This window comes from Fragaria vesca, linkage group LG3, assembly GCF_000184155.1.
Source record: "Fragaria vesca subsp. vesca linkage group LG3, FraVesHawaii_1.0, whole genome shotgun sequence".
NCBI classification, from domain to species: Eukaryota; Viridiplantae; Streptophyta; class Magnoliopsida; order Rosales; family Rosaceae; genus Fragaria; species Fragaria vesca.
This window is the reverse complement of record NC_020493.1, coordinates 6,142,135-6,156,328: the sequence shown is the minus strand read 5'-3', so window position 1 is coordinate 6,156,328 and position 14,194 is coordinate 6,142,135. Positions and strand designations below refer to the sequence as shown.

Genomic DNA, 14,194 nt, shown 5'->3' with positions numbered 1-14,194 from the left:
CCAAATACTTTGTTCACTCCACATTTCAATTTTAAATTAAATATTTAAAACTAACCCATAATCAAGAATTTTTATGAAAATATAATATTAAACTAAAATCTATAAAATTCAAACAACAACAATTTTCTATATCTTTATATCGGAAAAAAAAACAATTTTCTACATCTTTCAAATCAGATTTGAGAATCATTTCAATCTTCAACATGGTGGTTATACAATGTGGTGGGATTATTCGTTTTTATTTTATTTATTCATATATATACATATATATATATATATATATTCATAATCGTAAAGATGGAAATCAAGAAAGAGATCGAGGAGAACATATATAGGATGTGGTTTGAGAAGAATGGAGGTCTGCGTCAAATATATTGATGAGATATTTGTCTATATTTTTAGATTTTATTATATTGAAGAAAATAAAAGAAAAAAAATAAAAACCAGATTTTCTCAAAATTTTAATGGCATAATTGGAACATTAAAGGTAAAATATAAAGCGTGGGGTGAGCTGAGCATTTAGTGGGGTGAAAATAGCCGCATCTAAAAGAAAAAATAAAAGTTATAGAAACTTGAATTTTAATGAGTCTGTAATTCGAAATCCAGTATTGATTGATGATCAAATTGCAAACGCTCAGACCATTTAATTCGAAAATGCTCGTGTTTTTCCAGTGTACTAAAAAAAAGTAGATACAATTTCTCTGATCATTTTTTTCATGTTAAGATTAGCAACAACAAACCCTCATATCTCATGCCTTATTCTCGGTGAACTTGACATCTCCCAAGGCCCACCATTCTCTCAATTGCCATTATTATTGGCCTAACTAAACAAATGCTCGCAGAACTGTTCCGAAGAGCAGCTCCATTGTTCCGGTGAATCTGAACAAAGCAATGCTGCAATGCGATTCAGTGCCAATCGAACTCCATTCATACGTTGGTTCCTCACAACCTACCCTTCATGGGCTTCAGCTATCAAAACCGCTTCTTGTCCACACCAAGTTTTACTTGTTTACTCCCAAATGCACCGGGAATCCATTCCAATCCACCCTTTCTCCATCAAACCAGCGCTAAAATCATGCCTGAAACTAAACAACCCTTCATACATTCTGCAACTGCACTCCCATATCATCAAACTGGGGCTTCGTTTTAATCGATATCTCGCCCCTTGTTTTCTAGAGTGTTATTTTGCCGTCTCATTTGCTGAACATGCCCAACAGCTGTTCGACGAAATGCCTGTGAAGACCATGGCCGCGTGGAACGCAATGCTTTCGGGGTACAAGAGTTTCGGGGATACCGAAAAGGTACGTTCAGTGCTTGATCAAATGCCGCCGATGGGTTTGAAGACATGGTCTGCCATGATCGTCGCACATGTAAAGAATGGAGACAATGAGATTGGCGTATCATTGTTTCGGAATATGGTGATGGAGGAAGGTCTGAAGCCTAATTTTGCTACTGTACTGCCGATTTTGTCAGTTTTCGGTGACATGGGTGCTTGTGGATTGTTGGCTGGGAAGTCAGTTCATGGGTTTTTGGTGCGGCATCGGTTGAAGTTGCGCAATGAGATTTGTGAAGCTTTGGTTACCATGTATGGTAAGTGTCGGCGTTTGGACGCAGCGGCCAGGGTGTTGGCATTGCGGCAAGAGAATGATTTCAAGCCATTGTGCACACATATTTGTCAAACTGTGAATAAAGGCTACATAAAAGGGGCATTATATGTATCCAAGAATTTGCGGAAAGCCAATGTGAGACCTAATGAGCTAACTTTCACGGAAGTTGTTGAGGCTTGTATGCATTCAGGACTAGTGGAGGAGGGCCGGATATATTTGAAATTGATTAAAGGATGTGGTTTGAAGCCTAGTAGTCAACATTATCTATCCATGGCCCAACAATATAGTGATGCAGGGCTCCTAGAGGAAGCTTACAAGGTTATTAAGCACATGAAACTTGAATCCGATGTTGTGGTATGGAGTTCTTTATTGTCTACTTGTAAGAAGCACAAACAGTTTGGGATGGCGGAAAGAGTAGCTTTGGAGGTCATGAAGACAGTGAAGCCAGACATCAAAGATGGTGCTCGACTTCATTTTCTGGTCCAACTATATTGTAATGCTTATATAGTTATTCAGAACATGAAAGTGGAACCTGATGTTGAGGTCTGGAGTTCTTTTATGTCTGCTTGTAAGGAGCACAAACAGTTTGGACTTGCGGAAAGAGTAGCTAAGGAGATCATGCAGACAGTGAAGCCAGGCAGGCAGCACACGTGCTCGGCTTCTTCCTCTGGTCCAACTATATATTGATGCTGGGCTGCTAGAGGAAGCTAATAAGGTTCTTAGAACTCATGGACTTGAAACCTGATGTTAGCTGAGAAGGTCATCCATTATGATCAGTTATTTTATCGAAGTTTACAGGATAGAATAAATCAAGGGCAATTTAGTTTCATATAGAGCAGCCCTAAAACTCTTCCAATATTCCAATGCAACTAACCAAACAATGCAATCCATAGCCAAACTCTCAACCCATATTACCAAACCCACAAGCCACGCCTTCTGTTGGTTCGTCAAAACCTACAACTCGTGGGCTGCAGCCATACGCAGCTCTTCTTCCCCACATGAAACTCTGCATATCTTCTCTCAAATGCACCGGCAGTCTGTACCTTTCGACTGCTTCTCCATTCTCTTTACTCTAAAATCATGTACCCAATTGCATAACCACCCAACCATTCAACACCTCCATTCCCATATTGTTAAACTCGGGTTTGATTCTTACGGTTACGTGGCCAATTCACTTCTCCATGCTTACGTCGTCGCTTCGTTTGTTGATGCATGTCAACTGTTTGACGAAATGCCTGAGAAGAGCACAGTCACCTGGAACACGATGATTTCCGGGTATTCGAGGAAGGGGAATGTAGAGAGAGCAAGGCTGGTGTTTGAGGAGATGCCACTGAGAGATGTTTCATCATGGAATGCAATGATCGCAGCTTATGTGAACAATCGCAAACATGAGCTTGGGTTGTCGCTGTTTCGGGATATGGTGATGGGTGAAGAAGGTGTGAGACTTGGCCAAGTGACTGCAGTAGTGGTTTTATCTGGCTGTGCTCACTTGGGTTCTGTTGGGTTGTTGGTGGGGAAGTCAGTTCATGGGTTTGTGGTTAAGAACCGGTGGGAGATGAATGCAGAGCTCGGTACTGTTTTGATTGACATGTATGCGAAATGTGGGTTCATGAAGGGAGCAGAGCAGGTTTTTGAGTTGATGCAAGAGAAGAATGTGATGGCTTGGACTGCATTGATTTGTGGATCGGCGCAACATGGCTATAGCAAAGAAGCATTGTCTTTGTTTGAGATGATGCAAAATGCTGGTGTTAGGCCTAATGAACTGACTCTCACAGGAGTTCTTAGTGCTTGTGTGAACTCAGGGCTAGTTGAGGAGGGTGGGAAATATTTCAATCTGATTGAAAAGAGTGGCTTGGAGGTTAGGATTCAGCATTGTGGATGCATGGTTGATTTGTATGGTAAGGCCGGGATGTTAGGGGAAGCGTATGATTTCATCAAAAACATGAGACTTGAACCCGATATTACTGTGTGGGGAGCATTTTTATCGGCTTGTAAGGAGCATAAGCAGTTTGAGATAGCCGAAAGAGTAGTTGAGGAGGTCATGAAGATGGTGAAACCAGAGAATGATGGTGGGATTTACTCACTTATCGCCCATTTGTATGTTTTGGGTGGGAAGTGGGATGATGCTGAAAGAGTAAGGAGTTTCATGGTGAATCACAAGGTGAGGAAGGTTAGGGGCTCTAGTTTTGTATAAGCGGATAGTGGAGAAAACCAACTCTATATGCCGCTGCCAACTTATAAAGCTCACCTGGATGATTATCCTACACAACAAATGTTAGTAAGACGCATCAGTGGCAGCAAGCCAGTAGCTTTATCGAGATCATAAGCGTATTGTCCAAAGGCTCTGATTCTGCCAATCGGGGCAGGCTGTTTACAAACAGGAACAACACAATGATCAGGATTACAACCTTAGTTGCTTCCATTGTTTTAAGGATTCGTATAAGTAAGTGGTTTAACAGATAGTACGGTGAAGACTAACAAATCTGAGCAGGAAGAGGTATTGATCTTTTGATACGGATCACATCTCAGCTGTATGAAGTGCAAACCAATGGTTTCTCTCCTCAATGTACAATAGGATTCATGGTACTGGCCGTCGTCCCTTAAATCAATTTGATCCTAGTTCACCCTTGCCTTCTCCCATATTTGCATGATAGTGGAGCAATCCAAATTTGTATCAATGCATAGCTCCTCTTTTTGTTGAAGCTGCCAATCTAAGCATGCAAATATTGCTCTGCTTTAGTTTTTGTTCTTCAAAGTTGTTGGGCCTGATTGGGCTGTGAGTGGGTCACAAACTAGCCCATGCAAGTCCAAATTCCAGCTCTAATTTTTTTAGTATAAGCCAATCTGGTTTTATCTGTCCCGGATTACTGGTGGTCGAAATGAGCTCGGTGGCATCTTCTGTTGGTACTTGCAGTCCCAGAAAGCTCAGTACTCTACCACGGAAGGATTTCAATACACCTGAAACGTCAAGAATCAAAATCTTAAACCCTGCCCAGAAAAGCTCACCTTCTTCTGAACAGGTTCTGCAGCTAAATAATGAGAAGCCAAGTTTATTAAGGAGAAGAGAAGCAATTGGTTTTGGCTTTTGCTTTGGCCTTGTTGATGTGCTCATGCCAGCTCAACCCACTGAAGCAGCTGAAGTTGCTCCTTGTGAATTTACTGTAGCTTCTTCTGGACTAGCTTATTGTGACAAAGTAGTGGGATATGGAGCTGAGGCTGTTAAGGGACAAATGATTAAGGTATAATTCTATCATAACATTGCTCATAGCCTTTAGAACAATAATGTGTTGTTTCATATAATTAAAGCCTGGTATCTGATTCAAAGACACGGTTATCTTGCTTATTCCTTTTGTTTGCTAAAATTAAGAAAACTGTTGAGAAAGCATAGTTTGTTAGTCTGACGTGTCATTGTGTTCTTGAAGCATTTCATAAGTGGTATTTTGATTTTGCAACACAAATGCACAGGCACACTACACTGGGAAATTGGAGAATGGCAAGGTGTTCGATAGTAGCTATAATCGTGGGAAGCCCCTTACATTCCGCGTTGGTGCTGGTGAGGTATGCATTGCACTGTTAAGTATATGAAGATGTTCATAATTTGTAGCTACTGTGCTTTGCCTCGGCCAAAATTAAAGCGAAGGACTTCTCTAAACTGAGTTGTGTTCTTTGCCTTGTCCATTTTGACTTGTCAATTGAAGCACTTCACCCAAATGGTTTAGGTTCTTTGTACGTGTTCATTGGCTGAGACTCTTTATGTGTTAAACCATGATGTACTTCTCTTCCTCAATGAAATTTCACAATTTTTCTGGGTTTAAAATTTGAAATTGGAAACTATTTGCAGCACATCTCTACTAGTCACATTGTTATTCAACTGAGTATAACAGCTAGCATTAGTGTTTTAGCATTTTAATTTGGACTAAGTATTGTACTTGGGACATCTCATAGGTAATCAAAGGGTGGGACCAAGGTATTCTTGGTGGCGATGGAATTCCTCCCATGCTTGCTGGTATAGTAAATTCATGAATGCAGTGTTGATTCTTAGGTCCATCTTTATAATGCACTACATAAAGTTCATTCTCTTTGAACTCTAATAGGGGGGAAACGGACCTTGAAGATCCCTGCAGAACTTGCATACGGTGCACGGGGAGCTGGATGTAGAGGAGGTAAAACATTCATGTTCTTCATTCCTTGAATACTTTTTTCTGTTCCTTTTCACTAGCACCTCATGATTAGTCTGTATACCTCATTCTTTTTGTCGAGATGGTAGGCCTATGTTTCTCATTGATTATCCTGTATGATGCAGGTTCGTGTATCATTCCTCCATATTCAGTTCTTTTGTTTGATGTGGAATTCATTGGCAAAGCATGAGAAGTGCCAATGAGTCGGCCACACTATCAGTGTCTCAGTCGATCGATCACCTAAATTTTCCCTTCTTTTTGCCTCTACCTCTTGTGAATGGTTTCTCAACGGTGAGACGGGAAGTGTTTCGGCTGTTCTTGGATGCCATCACTGATGAGAAGATGATTAGTTACCTTTTCTGGTTGTTTGCACAGTCTATAAACTATTTCTGCCTTGGGACTCTTGTCTTGATGTTATTGAGCACCAAACTCAGCTTATCCATTATTTTTAATTTTTTTTTTTTCCCGAGAAGAAGCTACAACCCCACCTCATGATGTTAATTGCTAATGAGAGTCGTACTTATAACTAACATGTCCTAGCTTATTTCAAATAACTAACATGTCATAGCTTACCAACAAAATATACATGGCTAGAAAGAGGCTGCGAGGTACCACTACGAGCTCAATATATACAAATGACTAGAAAGACGGATACAAATTCTAACTTCATATTTCAGGTTTAAGAGCATGGTCTGACAAGGTCTCAACCAAATCATTACCCGAAAAGGCGAAAACGATTTTTTTTTGTCGGGTAATGATCTAGTCAAAATTGTAAATGGACTCGAGACAATCCATTCAATCCAAGTAACCAAGTTCATTCTCAATCCAACCGTTACCCTAAAATTCTCTGTTGCTCGACTTTCGGATCAAGGTGAAGTCTTAAAATGCTCTTAACTTCTAATCCAAGTTTCACTAATAACATATTTTAATTTGCAACTCTACAAAAAACTGGGCCTCGGAAGACCCGAACCCGACCCAACAAAACAGGCCCAAACCTCTTTGTCAGACTCGCCAACCTATAAAAACCCCAAACCAAAAACCCTTTGGCTCATTTTCCAAAACCCTAAAAACCGAAAGCAAAAGAGAAGAAGCGGCGGCGGAACAATGGCGAAGTCGATGAGATGCAAGAGAGAGAAGAGGCTGCGAGCTATCCGGAGAGAGATGGTAGAGCCCTACTACGAGAAGAAAGACGAAGCCAAGCTCGCTGCCCAAGAAGCTGCCCTCGCCGCCCCTAAGCTGCCCGTCAAGCCCTCTTCCAAGGCCTCCTCCTCCATGGAGATCACCCCTGTCAGCACATCTGAAAACGCAATGGGTATGATTCTCTTCAACTACCCATTTGCTAGTTTTGGCATAAAATTGAGTATTTATAGATTATGGAAATTTGTGCTGGTTCTGTTGTGTGTGTTTGATATGCGGACTTGTATGCTTGGTGATAATCCTGTTGTTGAAAACATGTGTATGCATTTGAAACTTGCTTTAACGGATTGAGCGGATAAGATAAGCTAGACGCCATGTTATAGATTCTCTTGGTGTCGTATGAAGTTCATTGCCGTTTGTAAGCAAGATATCAGATTAGTATGATTTTTAGTTTAAATCATGGAGTTTGAGAAGTTGTTACTTCATTGTTTGTTATCATTAAGGTTTACCACTACTTGGTGATTTGAATTCTCTTGACGTTGTTTGAAGTTCATTGCCAATGGTAAAGATATCAGATTTGTATGATCTTTTAGTTTAAATCACGGAATTTGAGAATTTTGTAGGTGGAATTTGAGTTTTTCATTTGCATATATCAGTTTATGTTCTGTCCACTTCAGTTATCTTTGCTCCCAGCTGGTGTTGAAGATTAATGATGTGGATGTTGTCTTCTTCGTTTGCAGAAGTGGAGATGGCTGATGGCAGTCAGACAAAGAGTTCATTGAAGCCTTTTGGGGGGATAAGTAAGAAATCCCAAAGGGTTTTCAAGGTGGGCAAGAGAAGGCGCCATGGCAAGGGCAAGGGCTCAAAGGTTAAGAAGCGTCATATCTGAGAGACAGATGTGTCTTGCACCTTAGAGAGTTTCAAGTGTATGTAATCTCTGAGGAGCTCCCTTCCAAACTCCAAATTACAATCATGGTTCTCTACTCGTTCTAATGAATCTCTGACGTAGCTCCCTTCCAAGGCTCCAATATACAATCATGGTTCTGTACTCGTTCTAATGAATGTCTGAGGTACCTCCATTCCAAGGTTCCAAGTTACAATCATCGTTCTGTACTCGTTTTAATGCACAAGACCAGTATGCTCTAATTGTCTCATTGTGTGGTAAATTAAACAACTTGGTGTTACTTTATGGTTATACATTTTTTGTTTTTGTTCTCCCATATAATTTCTGAGGGTTCCAGCCTCTGAAATGTTGACATATTATGAGGATCTAAGCCAAATTACCAGAAGTGACAGAAAACATGGATCATTCCACTTAGCCTGTCCTGTTTATATATTTCGAAGGCTCAAGCACTAGTTCCGATCAGGAACAGTGTTTTCTGAAAATTATCAACGAATTTGGAAAGTCCCAGAAGGTTTACTAATGAATCGAACAAATAAGAAGTCTTAACTTCTTTGCTTACCTTTTGGTTGCTCACCTATAGCTCATCTTATGCTCTAAATTACCAATAGTTAGGAAATTTAACAATCGAAATAGCAATAGTATTTCAATAGTAAATTGTTATTTGGAGTTACTGATAAATTTTTATCAATCATGAATTAACAAGTGGACAAAATAAAAATAAAAAATTTAGCTTTTGCTTTAACAATTCAAACCCAATAGTTAAAATAAACTTCTGGTTATGTATTATGCTAGAGTTGATTTTTGTTACAAAAATACATAAATTTGACTAAAATTTAAGTTTAGCAACTCTGCTGGAGATAGATATTCAGAGTATTGATCACTTGCAAAAATTAGAGATCATACATCTATGAAAACTAGCTATATCCATATTAACTTGACCAAATGGAATTTGGATCATAGATTTCCAATTTGACCAAATCAACTGAATACATGAGTAACATGACCTTAGAAATGGAAGAAAAGGTATTGGTTTTTCTATACATCAACTTCAGCATTGGACACATTGTGATGAATAGACTTCGCTAATCAAGTTGACCTAAGATTCCTCTGCCCAATGAGATTAAGCAGAGAGGGTGAGTTTGTTAAATCCCTCCAATGGTGATCTGCATAATATGTCATATATTTTAAATTGCTTGACCCTTTAAACACTCCAACTTGCCTTGTAAGGTCCTCTAGTTATCTTTGACCATTCAGAGAAGACTTGAGATGTAGAAATATTTTAGTCAAGTCTTCCTATCATATTTTGGGTGATTTAGTCCTCACCTTCTTCAATATTGCAGTATTGCAATCTTGCAATTTGTAAAAACTTCTTATGACTTATCTTAATCCCTACTCTATTTTGAAGGCATGGAACATGATTCCGCTCAGGGTAATCATAACAAATTAACAATTTGAGGGTGTAAATTGGGATATAAATTTAGTTTGGTTATAAAAATATCATGCAGGCATAAATTGATGGAGTGGTACCAAACATAAAAAATATAATGTGCTTGCATCATTGTGTTAATATATCATATCAATAATAGCATTAAGGCTAAAAGTCTTCCATTGGGATATCGTATAGTAGAAAAGCAGCTTAACTGCAAGTGTTCCAGATATTGCTTAACAAGGTGTACTTTGATTGTTGCATCTCTAAGTCATCAGAGCATGTAAAAGCAACAAGCTCATTTAGGAGATTCAGTTTGGAAAAAGGACAGTTTTTTGGTTGAAGTTTGTTGTCAATTAATATAAAACTGGTAGAAGCCACTGGTTGATTGTTACAATTGCATTCTCCAATATGAGATATTTTTACTAGTCGGATAACGATTCAAATACTATAACTATTATTTTATTAGTTAAACTAAAAACATTTTATTTATAAAAAATAGACTATTTCATTAAGCACCGTGTGATGAGACGTGAAAATGTCGTGTGATGAGATACACATATGTCGACAACATATGGACACATTTTCAGTTATGTGGTACAAACTCACACGACGGGCATAATGAGAACCAGCATGTTTTTTTTCTTTCTTTCTTTTTGAAAATCCTACTTCGTACAGATATATGGTAGATGAGCTCTCTCTTCATATATAGAGCTTAGTCTTGATTTACCTGTGTAATCCTTCAGAATGTAAAAGATGGATGAATGTAAAAGATGGATAAACAAACACGTTTCTTCATCAAAGAAAATTAAAAATCACCAACCAACCAAAAAATCCTTATAATTTCATTACAAAATTGCATGACTTTCTTCCTCCCCCATTTCCTAGTAATAGTTCCAATGACTCCGTCTACACAACCCTTCTCTCTCACCTGTCGTTCCCTTTACGTTACAGCTTTGAGCTCTGAGAGAGAAAGCTAAACCCCTTCTCTATAAGACAAACAAACCTCTGCAACACCTCACCAAACCAACCTTTCTTATTTTCCAATCCTCCACTCTCCACCAGTAGACTGTTGCCAAGTCCCTTCATACACGTCCCCTCCACCTCTCTTCGTCTCCCACAAAAACATATACACAACTGAAAACACATCACAGCAAGCTTTTGTAGCTGAAGATAATCAAACCCTGAGTACTGCATGGATTTGTTATCGAAGTTTACGTTTATATTTGCGGTGTTGGCTGTTCTTGAACACCATGTTGGTGTTTATGGAAGGTTTGTGGTGGAGACTGGTAGTATTAAAGTTCTGTATCCAATGGCTCTGAGGGGTAAGCGTGATGGTGCTATTGGAAACTTTGGTCTGCCGGACTATGGAGGCTCCTTGGTGGGTTCTGTGGTATACCCTGAGAAAGGGTCTACTGGGTGTGAAGCTTTTGAGGGTGATAAGCCTTTCAGGTCTCGGATGTCTCGCCCCACTATTCTTGTTCTTGATCGTGGAGGTAAGTAAGCCAATTCTATCTGTAATCTATCTCAAATTCCAATGCTTTTTCCTAATTTGTGTTCTAATATCTTGTCAAGTTTTTGGTTGATGGCATAGAAATGGGTATTTGTTTGTTGCTGGTAATGAAGTTTACAATAGTTATTTCCTTTCTGATATGTGTTTTGATTTGATTCCAATGAAGTAAACAAATTTAGTAATTGGGTGAATGGTAATTTTTGTATTGTTTCAGTTTGGAGAGGGTTAAGGCTAGGATGAGAGTTCTTTTTCTTATTTGGAGATTTTGGATTAAAGCATCTTTACATGTAGATTGCTATGCTTTTCCTCTGTTCTCCAACTTAACAAAAGTCTATTACTTTACTATGGCTTTGCCTTTTCATTTTTTTTTTGCCTTTTTCATATACTTTCAATTCCACTGTGCCAAGGCAGTGGCACTATCCCTCTTTTCACTTCCAAAAAGTCCTGGTAAATTTGTAATTTGTTTTACCTCTTTGTAAAATTTTGTTTTTCCATTTTACAGAAGGAGATGTTCCTTGTTTCATTTTTTTTGAGTTATGTTAATTGCTAATGAAATCAATAATGGGATGTAAGATTCCAATAAATTTGTATTCAAAAAGTTTAATAAATAAGATTAACCTTTATATTATCTTTACTGTTTGTAATTGATAGATTGATTAAAAGACGGAGCTTTTTGTTTCAAATTATGCTACACAGGTTGTCCTTTGATGTTTATCCTAGTGCCTTATTGCTGTTGTAGGTTGCTACTTTGCTTTGAAGGTGTGGAATGCTCAAGAGGCAGGAGCTACTGCCGTTTTAGTGGCTGACAATGTTGAAGAGCCTCTAATTACAATGGACTCCCCAGAGGAGAGCACTGATGCAGATGGTTACATTGAGAAGATTGGAATTCCATCAGCTTTGATAGAGAAATCATTTGGTGACAGCTTGAAGGATGCTGTGAAGAACAATGAAGATGTTGTGGTGAAACTGGACTGGAGAGAGTCAGTTCCCCACCCTGATCAAAGAGTTGAGTATGAGTTCTGGACAAACAGCAATGATGAATGCGGGGCTCGCTGTGATGAGCAAATGAATTTTGTGAAAAATTTCAAGGGTCATGCTCAGATTCTAGAGAAAGGGGGTTACACCCTTTTCACTCCACACTACATAACTTGGTATTGCCCTCAGGCTTTTGTCCTTACCGCTCAATGCAAGTCTCAATGCATAAACCGGGGGAGGTACTGTGCCCCAGATCCGGAGAAAGATTTCGGAGAAGGGTACCAAGGGAAGGATGTGGTATTTGAGAACTTGAGGCAGCTATGTGTGCATAGAGTTGCCAATGAGAGCAACCGGTCATGGGTCTGGTGGGATTATGTGACAGACTTCCATATCAGATGTTCCATGAAAGAAAAGCGTTACAGCAAAGAATGCGCTGAGGATGTCATGAAATCACTTGGTAAATGCTATTTCTTTGTGATTTCTGTGTACTGAAAAATGTTTCTTAGTTGCAGTCTAATAGCTTTTATATGTTTGCTACAGATTTGCCTATTGAAAAGATTAAAAAATGCATGGGCAACCCTGAAGATGATGTGGAGAATGAAGTGCTTAAAGCTGAACAAGAAGTCCAGGTCATACATATAATCCTTATTGCTGGTTCAGTGGACAGGAATTTCCATTTTCAATAGTGCATATAGCCCAAGAGGACTGGTATTAGTACATATTATCTTACTGTTGCTTTCTTTTTGGGTTATGTAGGTTGGTCGAGGATCTCGTGGTGATGTTACCATCTTGCCAACATTGGTGATTAATAATGTTCAATATCGAGGTTTGTACAGCATTCTTGGTAGTTCTATTACCACATTATAGATCTTCAAATCCTGCCTATTCACTTTTTTCTTCTTCTGAATTTCCTGTCATTCATAACTTTAAGATAATCATTTAATTTTCAGCTGTTGCCATTATCTGTATATGAATTTATTTTATGGGAATGTTGAAGTTGTTAAGTTTCTTAATCCGAAGGAAAACTGGAACGAAATGGTGTCCTAAAGGCGCTGTGTGCTGGATTCAAGGAGACAACTGAACCTCGAATTTGTTTGAATGGAGGTGAGCCTCTCTTGATGTTTGGATAATGCACTATCTTATTCCTCTCCTGACTCCTAATCCACTGTGTTATTTTAACAGATCTTGAAACTAATGAGTGTCTAGAGAGAAATGGTGGCTGTTGGCTAGACAACCGGGGTAATCTAACTGCTTGCAAGGTATACGAACTTTTATATTTCACTTTTATAGTTTGATGCCAACTATAAAAATTTTATTTGAAAAGAGACATTAACTGCATCTGATTTGGTTCTGTATTTTCAGGACACATTCCGGGGAAGAGTTTGCGAGTGCCCTGTAGTGGATGGTGTTCAATATAAAGGCGATGGTTATACATCTTGTGCTGGTAAACCTTCTCCTTATTTGTGACCAATACATCAATTTTCTATATTACACTAAATGGTTGTAGAAGAGTTGTTCGTATAAGTCTATAACGTTTACTCCTTTCTGTACAGCTTTTGGGCCAGCAAGGTGCGCAATAGACAATGGAGGTTGCTGGTCAGAATCTAGAAATGGAGTAACTATATCAGCTTGCTCAGTTCAGTGATTTCCTAATCTTTCCCCTTTTTTTACTGGGTCTCCATGCTTCTTGAACAGTTTAGGTTTCGAATTCCTAATCTTTCCCCTTTTTTACTGGGTCTCCATGCTTCTTGAACAGTTTTGGTTTCGTTTTCACCCAACTTATTATTAGGGCTGGGCACTTAGTACCGGAATCCCGATCCCGTACCGGTCCCGTCCCGAAAGTTAACGGGACGGGACGAGATAGGTTTTGAAAATAGCAATCCCGTCCCGTCCCGTCCCGTTTTAACATTACCATAACGGGACGGGACGGGACGGGACTATCCCGAAAAATCCCGTCCCGTCCCGTAATATTAGAATACTTGATTTTATTCATTTTATACTTGATTTTTTAGGTTGCATGGTGTTACAATGCACTCAACCACACTTAATTTGGTCTAAAATAATACTTTTAATTTCATTGATGTTCTTTTTTTTTGCTTGTGTGATTTTAGATATTTTTAGTTGTTGTTTGAGGGTTAATTTTTTAATGTGGGATGTTTAGTACTTTTAAAGTGGGATGTAATTTAGCACCTATGCACCTATGTTCTTGTTGATTTTAGTACTTCTAATTTCATCAATGTTCTTTTTTTTTGTTTATGTGTTTTTGGATATTTTTTTTTTCCTATTAAATTTTCATTAATGTTGTTCCAAACAGCATAAAAAATAGTCGAAAAATTTCATACACTGATCAATTGTGGTAGAGCATTTGAATGCTTGGAGTTTCTCAACCTGTTTTTCCACCTGTGGTGGTGTTTGATAATCAATTAATTTGTTCTTGAAAAAAAAAAAAAAAAA

General features: G+C 38.7%; 5 protein-coding genes across 5 annotated transcripts in view; all 5 read left to right on the top strand.

Annotated features, from left to right (window-relative positions):
- The first annotated feature begins 1,229 nt into the window (after nt 1-1,229).
- On the top strand, nt 1,230-2,294 carry LOC101315322 (pentatricopeptide repeat-containing protein At2g22070-like). The gene has a single exon (XM_004295479.1). It carries the CDS (start codon nt 1,230-1,232, stop codon nt 2,292-2,294), a length of 1,065 nt encoding a protein of 354 aa, XP_004295527.1.
- A 306-nt stretch (nt 2,295-2,600) lies between these two features.
- Nucleotides 2,601-3,801, top strand: LOC101292383 (pentatricopeptide repeat-containing protein At5g66520-like). The gene has a single exon (XM_004293808.1). It carries the CDS (start codon nt 2,632-2,634, stop codon nt 3,799-3,801), a length of 1,170 nt encoding a protein of 389 aa, XP_004293856.1. The 5' UTR covers nt 2,601-2,631.
- A 678-nt stretch (nt 3,802-4,479) lies between these two features.
- On the top strand, nt 4,480-6,231 carry LOC101290736 (peptidyl-prolyl cis-trans isomerase FKBP13, chloroplastic-like). Its single transcript, XM_004293802.1, has 5 exons — nt 4,480-4,846; nt 5,073-5,165; nt 5,553-5,613; nt 5,702-5,770; nt 5,911-6,231. The coding sequence occupies exons 1-5, from the start codon at nt 4,487-4,489 to the stop codon at nt 5,973-5,975; spliced, it is 648 nt and encodes a 215-aa protein (XP_004293850.1). The 5' UTR covers nt 4,480-4,486; the 3' UTR covers nt 5,976-6,231.
- A 644-nt stretch (nt 6,232-6,875) lies between these two features.
- On the top strand, nt 6,876-8,145 carry LOC101296935. The gene is made up of 2 exons (XM_004293824.1): nt 6,876-7,097; nt 7,663-8,145. The coding sequence occupies exons 1-2, from the start codon at nt 6,890-6,892 to the stop codon at nt 7,809-7,811; spliced, it is 357 nt and encodes a 118-aa protein (XP_004293872.1). The 5' UTR covers nt 6,876-6,889; the 3' UTR covers nt 7,812-8,145.
- A 2,181-nt stretch (nt 8,146-10,326) lies between these two features.
- Nucleotides 10,327-14,194, top strand: part of LOC101299935 (vacuolar-sorting receptor 6-like) — a 5,263-nt gene continuing 1,395 nt past the window's right edge. The window contains exons 1-8 of the mRNA XM_004293747.1: nt 10,327-10,748; nt 11,505-12,197; nt 12,281-12,369; nt 12,497-12,566; nt 12,761-12,844; nt 12,923-12,999; nt 13,103-13,184; nt 13,294-13,376. Coding sequence (XP_004293795.1) covers nt 10,448-10,748; nt 11,505-12,197; nt 12,281-12,369; nt 12,497-12,566; nt 12,761-12,844; nt 12,923-12,999; nt 13,103-13,184; nt 13,294-13,376 — 1,479 coding nt within the window. The 5' untranslated portion in view covers nt 10,327-10,447. The remainder of the gene's footprint in view (nt 10,749-11,504; nt 12,198-12,280; nt 12,370-12,496; nt 12,567-12,760; nt 12,845-12,922; nt 13,000-13,102; nt 13,185-13,293; nt 13,377-14,194) is intronic.

Coding starts and splice junctions, on each gene's coding strand:
- LOC101315322 (XM_004295479.1), top strand. CDS start 1,230: ATGCCTGTGAAGACCATGGCCGCGTGGAACGCAATGCTTTCGGGGTAC.
- LOC101292383 (XM_004293808.1), top strand. CDS start 2,632: ATGCACCGGCAGTCTGTACCTTTCGACTGCTTCTCCATTCTCTTTACT.
- LOC101290736 (XM_004293802.1), top strand. CDS start 4,487: ATGAGCTCGGTGGCATCTTCTGTTGGTACTTGCAGTCCCAGAAAGCTC. Junction 5,166..5,552: donor TCCGCGTTGGTGCTGGTGAG/GTATGCATTGCA, acceptor GACATCTCATAG/GTAATCAAAGGGTGGGACCA. Junction 5,771..5,910: donor GGGAGCTGGATGTAGAGGAG/GTAAAACATTCA, acceptor TGTATGATGCAG/GTTCGTGTATCATTCCTCCA.
- LOC101296935 (XM_004293824.1), top strand. CDS start 6,890: ATGGCGAAGTCGATGAGATGCAAGAGAGAGAAGAGGCTGCGAGCTATC. Junction 7,098..7,662: donor CACATCTGAAAACGCAATGG/GTATGATTCTCT, acceptor CTTCGTTTGCAG/AAGTGGAGATGGCTGATGGC.